This window comes from Lutjanus erythropterus, chromosome 6 (assembly GCF_056507025.1).
Source record: "Lutjanus erythropterus isolate fLutEry1 chromosome 6, fLutEry1.hap2, whole genome shotgun sequence".
Classification (NCBI taxonomy): domain Eukaryota; kingdom Metazoa; phylum Chordata; class Actinopteri; order Lutjaniformes; family Lutjanidae; genus Lutjanus; species Lutjanus erythropterus.
Window position 1 is genome coordinate 12,774,081 of NC_139322.1, and position 15,517 is coordinate 12,789,597.

Consider the following 15,517-nt stretch of genomic DNA (forward strand, 5'->3'; position numbering starts at 1 on the left):
CAAAACATATTGTTCAGGGTTCCTATGTCTTTTCCAAAGTCAAATTCAAGCACTTTAAATTAATTTACCTGGGGCTTTTTCAAGCTTTTTCAGCCCATTACAGCTGTTATAAATTACACACTTAGATATCTATATCCAAAATGATTAGTTCATTTCATCATCACATTAAATCACAGAAGGGTGGTAAATCAAAGGAAAACATACACAGTAAAATTTCATGTTTCAAAATGTGTCACCTTTAAGTAGAGTTGGCATCCTATACAATCTGGCTGAGCCAGTGTCCAGGTTTTTTTTTTTTTTTTAATTTATCTAAAAGGTGAACTATTCAGTAAGGTCGTGATTTATTGTGAAAGTATGCAATTACAGTTGCAAGCAGTTTCAAGCACTTTAACTTTTCAAACCACCCAAAAAAGTTAAGTGTTTTTAATGATTTCAAGCACATGTGATAAAAAAAAACGGATCTTGGCATATAACAGGGATAAAAATTATATTTAAAAAAATCAATTAAAAAATCAATAAATTATAAAATAAAAATCGGGATAACTTGGCATTTGCTGCTTTGATTTCGACATTTCTGTTTTTCTAATCTGTCCCTTGTGAGACAGCTGTTGTCCATCTTTAATATCTGGCTTTTGGTGCTCTCTGTTTAGGTCCAAACATCATTGATATTTACTTTGAGTAGTAGCGTTCTTTTCTTTTTCTTTGGCTATAATGTTAATTGCTTTAGCCTCGATCCATCTTTCTCACTTTTATGAAAAAAACAACAACAACTACATATTGCAGAAGAATGCTTTTCAAACAGGACACTTTAAGTCCTGCCTCGAGTACCAAATGCTACACTACAAGTCCCTGAAGGAGTCTCTCCCCCTCTCTCGCTCCCTCTCTCTCTGCGGTCTTGTGTAGTGAGGATGAGAAACTAACTCACAGGTGAACAGCAGAGCGTCAGTCCGCTCTCCTCTCCTCTCCGCCGTCCACTGCCGCCGCTGCTGCTGCTGCCAGGCAGACACCACCAACAGCGGCGTGCAGCTCACGACTCACCACCGACCGTCTGACTCCTAAACACGAGTAAAGGAAAAAAAAAAAGAAAAAAAGAAAACCCTCCAGACTTGACCTGAAAATGTGCGGACTGAAGCAGACATGAGCTGAGGAGGAACTCTTAATAAATGAGCCGAAGTGTCAGAAGGATTTCTCTTCCTCTCTTCGCTCTCCGGGTTTCCTCTGGTTGGCGTGCGGGAACGATGCGTGCTTCACTGGACTTCTAATCGAGCAGCGACTTCGCAGGCTGATGAAACACTTTGTCAACCCCTTTCCCTTGCTGTACTGCAACAGCCCAGTGAGAAGAGACCTGCAGAACATGAGTGCAGCGCAGTGCTGATGGACCTTCGTTTGGACATCTTGGTTATGCACGCGTTTGGCTCAGCCTGCTTCTGCACGCCTGTTTATGTGAGATGCATCACTTCTGCTCACAATCCCTGCTCGTCTGACTTTGTGAAAGAGCGACGGATGCTCAAAATGTTTCTCCGTCGGTCTGCATGAGGGATGGAGACCGAACAAAGAGTCCAGGAGCGGTTTTCTACGCGTGTACACCTGTTTGGATGGATAATGACAGTTTGTGCCACAGGTGACTGAATATCGGGTCAGTTTCTTTGTTTTGAAGCTGCTTTCTGACTCAAACCGAGCTTGTTGCACAGTCGCAATGGATCTCAAAGTGGAACCCGAAGAGATGGACACAAACCAGCCTCCACCCATAGAAGTTTTTGCGCACAGCTCGACCCTGCACGGAATCTCGCACATCTTCACGTACGAGCGGTTCTGCATCAAACGCTGCCTGTGGGTCGTGTTTTTCCTGGGCTCCCTGACCTTCTTGCTGTACGTGTGCGTGGACCGGATCCACTTCTACCTCGAGTACCCGCACGTCACCAAACTGGACGAGGTCACGACCCCGATCATGACGTTCCCCGCCGTCACCTTCTGCAACCTGAACGCCTTCCGCTTCAGCCGGGTGACGCGCAATGACCTGTACCACGCAGGGGAGCTGCTGGCCCTGCTCAACCAGAGGTAACCAGCATGACCACTAAATGAAAAGTCAAAAAATGAAGCTTACGTTTAAAGGGATAGTTCAAACCAAAATCAAAAATACATATTTTTTCTCTGGTCTGTAGTGTCATTTATCCATCTGAATTGTTTTGGATATAACCTGACACTGAGTTTTTCAAATGGTATATTTTTTTTCAAGCCAAGTGCCAGCTAGCGCCATTATATGAGGATGACGTCTCTATGGCAGACATCTCCAAAACTCTGCAGCTCACACAAAAATAATCTAGACAGATAAATAGCACTACAGGTAAGAAGAAAACATGTATTTTTGATTCCAGGCTCTCCCTTTAAAGCTATTTCTACTGAATGCATTGTTTATTTATTCTTTATCATCTCTTATTTTATCTTTTCTTTTAATATCATATCATCCTAGAAACTTTCAACCTGTCATTATATTGTCACTGTCAGGTTCAAACTTTGTATGTCCATATTTTGAAATTTTTAATTTTTTTTTCATGAATTAATGCTCCTGGTCACTTTTTGTGTCTGTTGGTTTTTTTGCAAAAATGTAACTGTTGAAAAGTATTAAAAAGAGCTACTAACTCTGACTAAGCACCAATGAGTTCATTTAAAAACACAGGGATTATTTCATTTCCTGAAAAGTAACGGTTTTTGGACATACAAGGTTTCTGCCAGACAGAAACAATATGTAGAGATCTATTTCACATTACAGACGTCAGTGGTGGAATGTATCCACATTTATTCAAGTACTGTTCAGAATAAACTTGAGGTGCACATACTCTACTTGAGAATTTCCATTTTATACCACTTTATACTTCTGCTCCACCACAGTTGAGAGGGAGATATTGTACATTTGACTCAACTATCAGATTTATTTCAAAGCTCTGGTAGATATTTCGCATTTTAAAGGGATGGTTTGAGTTATTTGGAGTGGGGTTGTATGAGGATCTTATCCATTGGAAGTGTATTACCTACAGTAGACGCTGGTCAGTACGCCAACCAGTTTGGAGTAGCTGAAAGGGGTACGAGCATGAAAGCTAAGCAACGTACTGCTGTGGACAGGATGAACAACAAATACAAAAATCCATATCAGTTTAAGTATACACTATATTTAGAATAATTTCACTGTTTTACTTTGCTGTCAAATAGGAAAAATCAGTAACAGTTACTGCCTTGATCTGTTTGTTTGTGCTGTTATGTGACTTCAGCATTTTAAAAGGACAGTTCAGATTAACCAGTCACACAATAACACAAACAAACTAACAGAATAGGACAGCAGTAGACAAGCAGCTCCTCCTTACTAACTCTGGTTAGTTTGGAGAGAGTGATATTTGGCTCACATAATGGTGGACGTCAAGATAAAGTGGTGAAAACACTCTAAGTATAGCGTACGCTTAAAATGATAATGATATTTTTAGGTCTTTTGCTGTTGCCCTTGTCCACAGTAGTACATTGGTTAACTCCTGTGCAGGGATTCATCTACGCTTGTCCAAACTGGGTGCGTGTCACTTCCTGTAGGTAATACACTAACAGTGGATAAGTACCTCATACAACCCCATTTAAAATATTCTGAACTATGCCTTTGAGATTTGGATACAAAAACCTACAAATACTGTCAAAAACACAGATCTAAACTGTAAAATTGTTAAAATTAGTTTCCACCTTGATCAATTGCAACAGTTAAATTCTGCTTACACATAATCAGTAAGATTATAATGTGTGAAGAGTGTGTGAAGATTCCCACTCATCCAGAGCATGGTGTTCTCTAGGAGCTGTATGTAGACAACTGGACCTGAAGACATTTCATATGGCATCCAAGAGGCTTCCTCAGTTCACTACTAATAATACCAACACTCACAGGTCTAGTTTTTTTTTTTTTGCATTTTCACAAAAGTACATTTGGGTAATAAAATCTAAGTACTTTTAAGTTATATTTAAAGTTTTACTTGTGATTTACTTGTAGTATTTCAACACTGTTGTGCTTTAGTGGGCTAAATGATCTGAGTACCTCATCCACCGCTGGTAATTGTGCTTCACTCATCCCACAGGCTCTAATAGTTTCTACCTTGTTGAGGTATTCAGTGCTTGGAGAGCAGCTTGTCAGGCTTGAATTAACTGAGGCATTATAATCAGAGAACGCCAGCCGTCGTGTCGGTGCAGCTGAGGGCTCTGGATACTGGAGCTGGCAACAACATGTAGTGTATGCACAGGAGGGAGATGTAGAGAGTCTGCTTCCTTTGATTACAAGTGAAATGGCAGATGCGCTGGGTATTTTTGTCATTTATATGTTTAAAACCTCATGTCTCTTGAACAGAGTTTGCGCTCTTGCACATTAAATCCACTTTGTTTCCGAGCTGTCAGAGATTTTGCCTTCATTGGATAGTTTAAAAAAAGAGGAGTTTTGAATGAACAGAACATTCCCTGTGATTAAAATCATGCGCTGGGCTGCCCAAGGAACAGGGGAGAATGAAGAAAGATGTCACGGAGTGAGACTGTGACTAATCCTGGCTTTGAAAGCTATTTGATAAACATTTTGCTTTGCCTGTGGTGTTGTAATATTGTTCCAAATGTCAGCAGAGGCGGCAATAGTGAAAGAAGTCGGCCAGATGGTGTCATTTAGTGGCAGACGCACTATAAAGCATCATACAAGAATTTAGTGGAAACAACTAATCTTTTCTACTTAACTTAATAAAAACGATATTTATTAATCTCAAGTTAGAGCTAATAGAATCTTTCTGTGTCTTCAATACATGTTAAGATAAATCATGGTAGTTTCTTTTCATAATAATGAAAACAATGTTTAGTTTATAAAATTCATACCCTTGTACACTTTGATTTTAACTTGATGTTTTAGGTTGTTGGACTTGGAAGGTTTTCTCAAGTTCACTTCACTCAGTTGGTTTTACATTTTTTAAAACTGATAGAGGCTCATTTATGCTCTCTTTATGAATGAAAATGGATTTGTATGTTTTAAACAATATAACCGTCACTACCCACATATTTCCTTGCATCTTTTGTGTTGGCATGGATGTTAAGCAGCGCATCCACTCGAGGGTTCTGCTCAGACTCAGCCTCGAACAAGAAGAGGAGGAATGAAATGTTTCTGACAACAACGCACATGGTGACGCTGAAGGAGGTTGTAAAGATGTGCCTCTTGAATACAGGCAAAAGCACAGGCAGCATTGTGGACGGAGGGTGTCTGTGTGCCATTAAATACATCACAACATGTGGACAGAGAATTTCTTTTAGTTCCCAATTGACAGTGAAAGTCATTTACAATAGGTACAAACTATTGGCAACACTGCTTCACTGCCACATGACTACCAGAGATACTTCTCTGTTTTGTCCGCATCCGTGAGCTTTCAGAAAATGTGCAGAAGTACGGACGAAGTGAATGCAGACCATGGACAGAAGGCTCCGTACGTGTCTGTATGCGTATCTAACGTAGAGCGTAAATGAGCCGTTAGACGACTCTGAACTAATTACTCAACCCATGTTCAGTTAACTCACATTTTTAAGGCAGCAGGGGAGCTTACATTTTTAAGTTGAACCAGCTTGAAGTGGTTTACATTGCAGTATTCCAGGAGAGGACTATTGACCAGCGTCTGTCATCTCAGTGATCAAAAAGATTTTAAAAAGTTTAAAAAGTAAGATCTCGAATGATGTGGACCTCTGACAGGCTGTCAGTTACAGAGATCAAGGACAGGGCTCAGCCTACAGTGCTAAAGGCCTCTGGTGGCTTTACTTCCAACATCTATCTTTAATGAAGATCCCAGTCTGAACACTAAAATTAGCATTTTTTTTTCTGGTCTGACTGATAATCAACACTTGCCATCTGGACATTTTTTACATGACTATATCTCCTAATTTCACATTTCCAGGCAGCGGTTCACAGGGAAGATTTTTTCAAAGTTGAAGACCAAAAGCATAAAGGCGGCTGATTTTTCCCGCTAAGTTTCCTTCTGCATGTACTCATCTCAACTCTTACACTCTGAAGTGGGTTTAGTGCTCATTATCCTGCCTCCCTTGGCAAGGTAGAGAGGCGATGCAACGGCACACTTAGCTGTTATACCCCCGGCCAGAAATGAAAGTGCTCAGGGCATGAAATCCATTTAAGACTGTTCTCCGCCCACTTCCCATGTTTGGAGTCACTGGTCTGGGAAATGTCTTGTGGCATGATATTTAAGCTGCACACATGCTGAAGTGTCAGCCTTCGCCGATCCCGTCGGCTCGTTCTTCTGGGATTTTATCTCATAAGTGCCTTCTTGGCAGGTTTGTCCACTACACAAACAGTGGGGAGTGAGTGCTTCTCCTCAATTAAGTTCTCCTTCAATCAGACAAAAACACTGCCTGTCTCTAATAAGGCTTAGCCTCATCTTAATGTCACAAAAAATCTACGAGCCAATTTTTAATCTGGAATGAGGCTAGTTATTATTGATTTAATGTTTGGACGATTTCAGTTAGTGTTAAATGTCCCTTTGCCCTCGTTAAAAAAATAAAAATAAAAGAATTACTGCACTAAGTTTCAAAGTTTATGCTGCTGAATCTTATTCTTGTTCATGCATTACACTAAAAACATATGGGTTTTGTCAATATGTTACACAAAAGATCAATAAAAGCCCATTTTCATATAAGAGTGGCTACATTCATATGAGAAATTTCTAAAAGGCGTTTCATTTGAGGCAGTGTTCTGGAAAAAAAAAAAAAAAGACTCCAAGCAATCTGCTCTTTGGTGAGTCCATTAAAATTGTGACATTTTTAATAATAGCACAGTGGGAGATCACAGCGAGGGTAGAGAGTGGGTGCATTTACAGCTATTCTGCTCTCTTTTAATACAAGGCAGCGTACAGGCCAGATTTTTGTGAGCTCCATTAAATGAAAGGAAATTTCTCAGTGCCCCCGATAAGGCAGGGTGTGATGTGGGTTGTCTGGCTCCCCACTCAGTTAGCTACTTGCAGGCCTTTATTCTTAATGTAGTCCAAAAAAAAATGAGAGAGACTACGGCTGGTGATAGAGACAAAATGAAATATCACAGAAATGTAACTGCATACCACGCTATCAATAATGTGCATATATCTGGGGCTTACACGAGATATTACTATGCAAGAGAATCGTTGAGACATTACCATTAGGGACAAAGTATTTGATGAAAAATGAGGAGACAGACATTGTTCATTTCGTTGAGCAATCTTATAAATTTAGCCCACTGAATCACTTCACAAGACCAGGAAAAGACAATCTTATCATCTCAACAGTACAATATAAAAAGTGTTGACTTCCAGCTCATGTATGGACACATGCTTGCACACAAACCCACAAACAACATGCAGCTGATTATGCTTATCACCACCAGCGACTAGGAGTATAGTGGAAAAACCTAAGAAGCATCAAAGATAAGTTTCTGATGCTCCAGATAAACAAGAAAGTGTTCAGAGGATGGATTACAGCAAAAAAAAAAAAAAAAAGAAAAAGAAAAAGAAAAAGGATCAGTAGATGATTACTTCATTTGATGACTCCATCGTTTGTTTGTTTGTTTGTTTTTTTGCTCTGACCTTATTTGCATAGGAAGATTTGAAGGCAGTACTCCAGGTGGCAGGAGAGATCTCACCTGTAGGCATACGTCAAATGCGTGCAACAACAGTATTTGTGTAATTACTCTCGCTTCCAAAAGGGTGAGACAAAAGGTCTGAAAGTTTAGCATGTTTACATGCTAACATTCGGTAATTAGGTTGGACGTGAATCTAAAGAGAATGATACCTGAACCTACAGCCCTCCTCTGAATTAAAACCTGCTATAAAGCTCTGTAAAAGCACATAGTTTAGCTGTGAGGCCTTCAACTTTACTCTCACTGCTCTCGTAGCATCGTTTTTGGCTGTAACAGCAAGTAAAAGCAGTTTAAAAAACAACAGAAAACTACTGTACTGAAAAGTCACGGCATCATGGAAATCATTAAAAAAACATTGTCTTGGAGACATAATATTAGTGTCTTTACAAAATTTTGTCCTAATCCATATTAGATGTTGAGATATTTCTCAGGATAAGTGAAACTTAAAAAAGGCAGTCCAAAGTTCTCATTCACTCTGTTTTTATGGGATTTTTAGCAGAGTAAACCATGCCTAAATTTTGTCATGAGCTGGAAGAAGTGACAGGAAAAATTTACTGACTTATTTACTTGTAATGAGTGACTTCACTCACAGTCAGCCATACCTTTAATTTTTCAGTCAGACCTACGTTTAAATGGGACAATCAGTCAGTTTGAAAAGTCTTGTGGCAAAAACAATCCAATCAACATAAACACAAACACATTTTTCTCCAAGTATCCAGATAACTCAAGACTCGAGTTGAAATAGCCGAAAGCTATTGCATCGACAGTGAATGGATGAGTGGCTTTATGTGCCCATACAGCTCTTGTCTGAACTTTATTATGTACTGTGCCATATACTGTTACAGTCTGGCAGGGCTATCAGTTCAGGGCCAGAAGATGCCACAGAAAAACCATCTTGTACATTTTTACTGTCTGTTTTCTGTCTGTTTTGATTCATTCTGGACTGCATTATTTTTAGCTTTGCCTGAGCGGAGCAAGAGTTCACAGATAAAGACTCATAAACCTCTCTGAAGTGTGCAAGAAATGTTTCAAGGCTGAAATTCAGTTTTATGAAGTCTACTTTATCATCAGACAGTGATTATTCACTGTGAAGACATTCAAGGAAATTCATCAATCCACACCATAAAATCTGCATTTAAAATGTATGAAATATTTCTTTGACCTCCCTTTCTGTGTGCCTGTTTTTCCAGGTATGAGATCAGGGACATACATCTTGTGGAGGAGAGCGTTCTGGAGAGCCTAAAGGTGAAAGCTGATTTCCATAATTTCAAGCCGCGACCCTTCAACATGCGGGAATTCTACGACCGCACCGGTCATGACATCAACGACATGCTGCTCTCCTGCCACTTTCACGGCACTGAGTGCAGAGCAGAAGACTTCAAAGTGGTGAGTTGTCTTCCAAGAAGACTTGATGAGACCGTAATGAAAGGTTAAGTCTGGTGATATTCTTTGTTACTGTCAACAAATCCTGTGAGGGCCGAAACTGACAATAATTTGAGCCCTCTGACAAGTATTGTCTGTGAAGCAAAAGTCAGATATAGCTTGTTTCTTATATTTCTTGTCCAAAACTAAATTTCACTTCTCACTTTTTGTATGAGGAAATATTAGCTGTAATAAAGCTGCCGTTATTGTGCCCATAAAAAAGATAAAACCTTTTTGGGACATATTTGAGCGTCTTGGTGACATTTCCCATAGCAACAGTTGACTGTCATTTGAGAGCTGGTGTTGCTCAGAGACGCACTGTCAGCTGCCATCATCACAGCTCTGCAAAGCTTAAAATGCTGGTGCAAGACGTCCCCAACCCCCTTTTCAATAAACTCATGTAAAAATCTATATAGCATGTGATTCCATTTGCAATAAATCAAGTAGTCAAAGTACCTCAGTTGCCTGAGTTATGTTGTTTAGCTCAAAACTTCACATAAATACAGCAAAATCATATCAGTGTATCCTCTGTGTAAACATGACAGTTATTGAAACATTTTTAAAAAGTGTAACAAGTGGATGTAATGCATTTTACAGTGCTAAATTAGTCACGTAATATAAGTAAACAAGCTAGCAAGCCATGGTGCAAAATTATATCTTTATATGATTCTTTTTTTCATATCTAATACACACAGCGTAGAGTTAAGGGGCTGCCATGGCGTCTGGCTGAGTAGTTACATCAAGTTACACCAGTATTGTTGGTTTTTATTGTTAATGATTTATAAAATCTTCAGCATTCAACATTTGGGAGACTGTGTCTTGCTGTTAAGTATTCCTCTCGGAAAGATTGGTTTGTCTGTTAGCTGTTAGCTAGTTATCCTGTCTCACTAATTTTGGCACTGATTCCCACTAGACATCACTTGTCGTTTGTGTTATTTCAACACCTACTAAATTATCAACAGCCCCTGCACAATCGCTGTTGTGTTCGGCCCACATTATAGTAAGTAGAGGAGCTAGCTAGCATTAGTTGTCTCTTTCACAGCAACAGGTAGTCTTGTAATAATCTGCAAGGACTCTGTATAGAACCCTGTGATGTGAATCACAAGCAATGTTGGGAGAGTTCAAATCAAAGATGCACATACATACATGCAGCTCTCCAAAAATGAAGCCTAAATATCTCGATTGCCCACTTGTGGCTGGCTGCAGTACAGGTCACAAACCCCTGTCCCCTCCATTTTGGCAATGGGACATGAGTCAGAGTGAAAAATTAAAAAACAACTCATTAAATAAAGTTTCCCCCAAAATGGTTTCTGTTATATTTGGTTGTTCTCATCACACTCATGTTTGTTTAAGTGTTATTTTTTCTGATCAGTTTGGCTTCAATCAGTTATTTGATTATATAAAAAGGGCGTCTGGCTGTGTTGACAGGACCTCAATGCCATGTCTCCAACCCTGATCACTATTGCACAGTCTCTGGCTCCAAATGGCGCCCCAGTAGCAGCACCCATATCTGGGATATTTTGGTTTCATTTTTTGTACAGTGGGATGAAGTGGAGTTGTGCTGTTCTTCTTTATATACAGTCTGTGGATGGGACTAAGACAAATCAGAAAAATAAGTAAGTTTTCAGTAAATCTAATTACAATTTTTACCATATAAGCACAGAAGTCAAAACAAACACCAAAGAGGTATGCTGATTTCTTAGCAAAATTCACTACAATGAACATGGGGCTGTAGTTTATTTTGCCACATACACTGTCCTGCTGCCATAAGTTCTCACTAAGGCACCAAATCACAATTTACAATTACATGGAAAAAACAACTATATTACTGAAACCATTTTAAAGATTTACGTCTTCAGGAGAAACAAATCAGTTTGGGAAATCAGAAAACAATGAGAGATTTTCTGTTCTGGTCTTTCTGAGGGATTTATTTTTTACAATAAGGAAAATATAGAAAATTACCAACCTTATCCTTTGAAATGAAGGCACTTTTTAAAATACACAGTGCATTTTATTTGGTGTTTGAAGAGCAGAGTGCAGACAACACACACTCTATAAATCATAGGATTATCTATTTATAGTGAGTTAAAGAATGATGAACCCCCCACAGCAAAGAAAGAGCGAACCTCTGAGTGAACTGAAGGAAAAGACATGTAGTGTTCTGACCTGAGGATACCTGCTGTGTGTTTTTTTTCTTCTGCTGGTTTGAATTGAAATCTTCTCTGGTGAACATTTGTCACAAACAGTGCATGTTGTTGTGTGAACGTGTTTGTCTTTCATTCCCAGAAGCACAGGCAGACATTTACAATGCAAAGTCAGACACACCTCCATGATTGATTTTCCTTTTTCTCGTTTTATGACGATAACGTGGGGGTGTGTTGATATTGCTCTGCGTATAAAATATGTTTTGAATCTGTGCTGACAAGTCCTTGTTAAAATTTATGATCAAACATTGTTTTGAGCTTTTTATTTATTTAGTTGAATCCCCACAGCTCTGTGTAAATGTTTATATCTACCTTTTCATCTTTGTATTGTTATCATTTTCTACTTCAAAACCAGGGAGGAGCGGCATCCTTTGAAATGAAACCCTTGTGGAGAAGAGATGTGGAGTGATGCAGTGGAGCTGGTCAAAAAATCTATTTAGACTGACATTATATTTGGGCATCTGACTGACGCTTTAGTACGTTTCTCCCTGCAGCAAAAAGTAGGGCTCCCTGTCTGTGCCATAAAACCCTGCTGTTGCTGCTGGTGCACCCGGACACAGTTGCCAACGGTCACTGGCATTGGACATGGTTTTTAATTTGGAGCCGAACATTGATCATTCCACACAGCAGCCTCGCTGACTACATTAGATTAAGTTTAACAGCAGCCCCGCCCCCACCCCCAAGAGAATTGTAGTTTTTCTTCAGTGGATATCTGTGGGTGAAGCTGTCAGTCTCCTTGTACGTTTTATCCATTAAAGTAATCAATAGCATGTTTCATGTAGGCCTGTGACGGTATGATTTTTTTTTCTACATCTGACTACCTCTAATTGCATTTTATTGGACTTTATTGTTATAAGCATCGCAGTCTGTTCGTTATCGTCAAAGCTCTATGCGTGTGTGTGTGAACTGTGTAGAATCACCTTGATCTAACCAGGAGACTTGGCTAAGCTGGAAGTTGTGCCAGCCTAAGAGGTTTATTTTTGGCGGGGGAACGTTAATACACACATTCATACACAATGACAGCAAAGAGGAGCTCTACACGCTGCCACTTACTGCAGCAGCAGCTGCACTGAAGTAGCTTTGAAGTGATATTTCTGCCCATGGGCAATTTTACTATTTTTCCAACTACCCAGTGAAAAGAAAACGTCTGGAAGCCTTTTTTTTTTTTTTTATGTCTGACGTAGTGAGATTAGTCTGGATCACTTCGGTTATTAGATGTCTGGTTACAAGTAGCAATTCTGATCTGTTTTGATTTCTTTACAATGGCTGCTCTTTAAATTTAGAGTAGAGCTCTGCTGGGCCAGACACCTGCCTACAGAAAGCTAACACAGTGCTGTATTACCACTTTTATGTCTGATGTCCTCTGACCCAGGCTAGATTACTTCAGTCTTAAAACTGAAAAAAACTTTTTGAGCTTATTGCTCCTTATTTCTAGGGCTGGCAGTCCCACCAGTGGTAAAAGAAAAACAGAAATTAAATCCTGGGCTAAAAGCTGCCAGTGCGAAAGGACTAAGTGATTATCAGAAGAAGACAGTCAGCCAGGTGTTGCTATACAGAGGCTTTAACCAAGAGCTAGAACAAAGGCAGTATGAATCATATAGCCCTGGGCTTAGCTTAACCCTGGGTTAATGTGTGTGTGAAAAGCGGCCAAGTTATCCCAGAGTTAACTCTTAGCCCCGGGCTGAGATATCCGGTGTGCAAAGCCTTTAAGAAAACTCTGCAATTTCCTGTTCTAGAAATGTTGAGGACAATGACAGAAACTCCTTGCTTTCTGCTAATATATTTATTAAATATTGATGTTTCGGTCTAAACGACCTTCATCAGGTATGCCAGCAGCATGCAAACATTTCCACATATATACAAACATAAAGACTGTTTCATTTTCAGTCCCCCAATCAAAGGACTGCTGAGATTGATCAGTTCAACACCTGAAACTATGTGTGTGTGTGTTTGTGTTGCTTTCTACCGACACATATATAATGTAATAATATTAAAAATGAATCCTCAAAAACATTCAGCAGTCTAGTTTAAAATGTACCGAGTTAGAAAGTGAATTTATTTTGTATAACTATGTTAAAGACATAAAAAGATCAACATCCATCTTTCAGTCTCCAAGAAAGCGGCTGTTGATGGTCCGCCGATAAGGAATTAATATTTCTGGCACTCAATATTTGTTGTGTAGGCCACTGGCTTTGAAAAAAAGTGTCACACCAAAGTTTTAAGGTTTAAGTGTTTTAACCACATGAGATTTCAGAATGATTCAATCACCTGTGTGTAGCTAACACCTATGTTTTTGCAAGGTTCAGTACTCAAAAGTCTTGGCCAAAGATATTTATAATGTGTATTTGCTTTTTTTTTGTTTGTTTGTTTTACAGTATCTCAGCATCTTTGAAAATATAGGCTTGAAAAGTGCAACTTCACAGTTGATTTAAACAAAAAATAGATTAATGACTTTCTTATTTATTTGTATGCCAAACTACCTGAAAAGTGGCTGGCACACCTCAAGGACCAGATGGGCTTCTAAACTTGTACTCACTGCAGGATTACTTCTTCTTAGTTAAAACACTGGCTATGTTTACATGCACACTAGTTTTCCACTTATTCAATTCAGAATATGGCAGTATTCTGAATTTGAGTACATTCTGATTAAGACATGTGGGATACACTCGTATTATTCTGGTTTTGGGTTTTTTACAGCAGTTTGCAACACACAAACTCTTCTGCTCTGTGCTGTAAAAAAAACAAGTAGCCAACAGGTGGGGGTAAAGATAAGTGCACAAAAGAAAATCTCAAATATGTGGTCAGAAGGAGAAATACACATACTTTTAAACATTTGATATGCACATATTTTTGGATATGTGCAAATATCGCAATGCTGACCTTTTCAAGGAGGTGGTTAAGTGAATGACAGAGGGATGCTGTATTCACATGGTCACACAAGTCTACCACCAGTGGAAAGCTGCTATTTTGACGGAAAGAAGCGTCCATAATCCAGTATGCACAGCTTCATATTAACAGGAAGATTAAAGAAATTTAACTTTCATTAGCCATTTAGACAGCTTAGTATGAATATTGCCTTTGTCAGAATCAGGCCAAAAACTGGAATATGTGCATGTAAACATAGCCAATGTGTGTAGATACAGTTACAGCCCTATGTTAACTTCTATAAGAATAATTCCAACATCAGTATGACTCTTAATGAGACACAGCTCTACCTCAAAAAGCACTGTGGAATAGAGGTGTTCAGTACATGTAGATTGAACAAATCTTTAACACTGAATCTTCTGAGTGAACTAAGCCACACTGAGTCACTGTGTCACTGAAAGAATCAGTAAGTTTTTAGCAGTGGAGCTCCTCTCACTGGTAGCTGAGAGCACCGCTATCAGCACAGCTGTGATTCACAGGAGATTACTTCCTCATTAAAAGCTCATTAAAGACGTGAGAACCACAGAAACAGAAAGTGATAACTGTCACAAACATTTAGCTATTAATCTTGTAGAGACTGCTTGTAAAGGCCTGGTTTCGTACTGAACTGAACATACTACTGAGCTGAAGACTGAAGGCTGAACTGAATCAGCGTTTGACTGTTGCAAATGCTGCGTTCAGTTACTGTTGTATGTACCGAACTGTATTTGAACGGAGATGCATTCGTTTAGCTTAGAACAAATGAATGAACTCACTGACTTTGAATCTTTAATGTGAACTAAACAAAACTATTTCAATCAGCAAGTGATTTGTAATTTACACGTCTACGAGGAGCACACACATTGCACACTCATCTTCCAGTTTCTATTATTTTGTCCATCCCATTTAATTCAATGAGGATTAGCTAACTTATAAAAACATTTCTCAGTATAATGTGATATATTTACACCACAAACTGCATCCTTCAAAATGATCAGAAAGTTGCACTTCTCTAAACCAGTTCCAGCACAGTATTTAATAAAAGTATATACATTATAACTTTCACTGTTGTATCAGACTGCATTAGTTTTAGTCAGGTGTATTTAATAAACTGGCAACTGAGTGTATATTAGCACAGCTATTTGCACAATTCACAAATCATGCACATGTACTTGTCTTATGATGTACATAGGGTATATAGCTTTCGAATATGATTTAATTTCTTGTACTTACTATTTCATACAGGGCTTTATCTTAAGTCTCTTCAGGCTGTCTCTTGTACTGCTGCTGCTGCTTGCACTGCTGTAACATGTTAATTTCCCCT

The 15,517-nt window shown here is 39.0% G+C and overlaps 1 protein-coding gene across 1 annotated transcript in view; it reads left to right on the plus strand.

Moving 5' to 3' along the window:
* Nucleotides 1-1,098: 1,098 nt before the first annotated feature.
* The window catches only part of LOC146324967 (acid-sensing ion channel 1-like), a 73,066-nt gene continuing 58,647 nt past the window's right edge, over nucleotides 1,099-15,517 (plus strand). Inside the window, exons 1-2 of the mRNA XM_084720648.1 lie at nucleotides 1,099-2,058; nucleotides 8,854-9,049. Of these exons, the coding sequence (XP_084576774.1) occupies nucleotides 1,697-2,058; nucleotides 8,854-9,049 (558 nt within the window). The 5' untranslated portion in view covers nucleotides 1,099-1,696. The remainder of the gene's footprint in view (nucleotides 2,059-8,853; nucleotides 9,050-15,517) is intronic.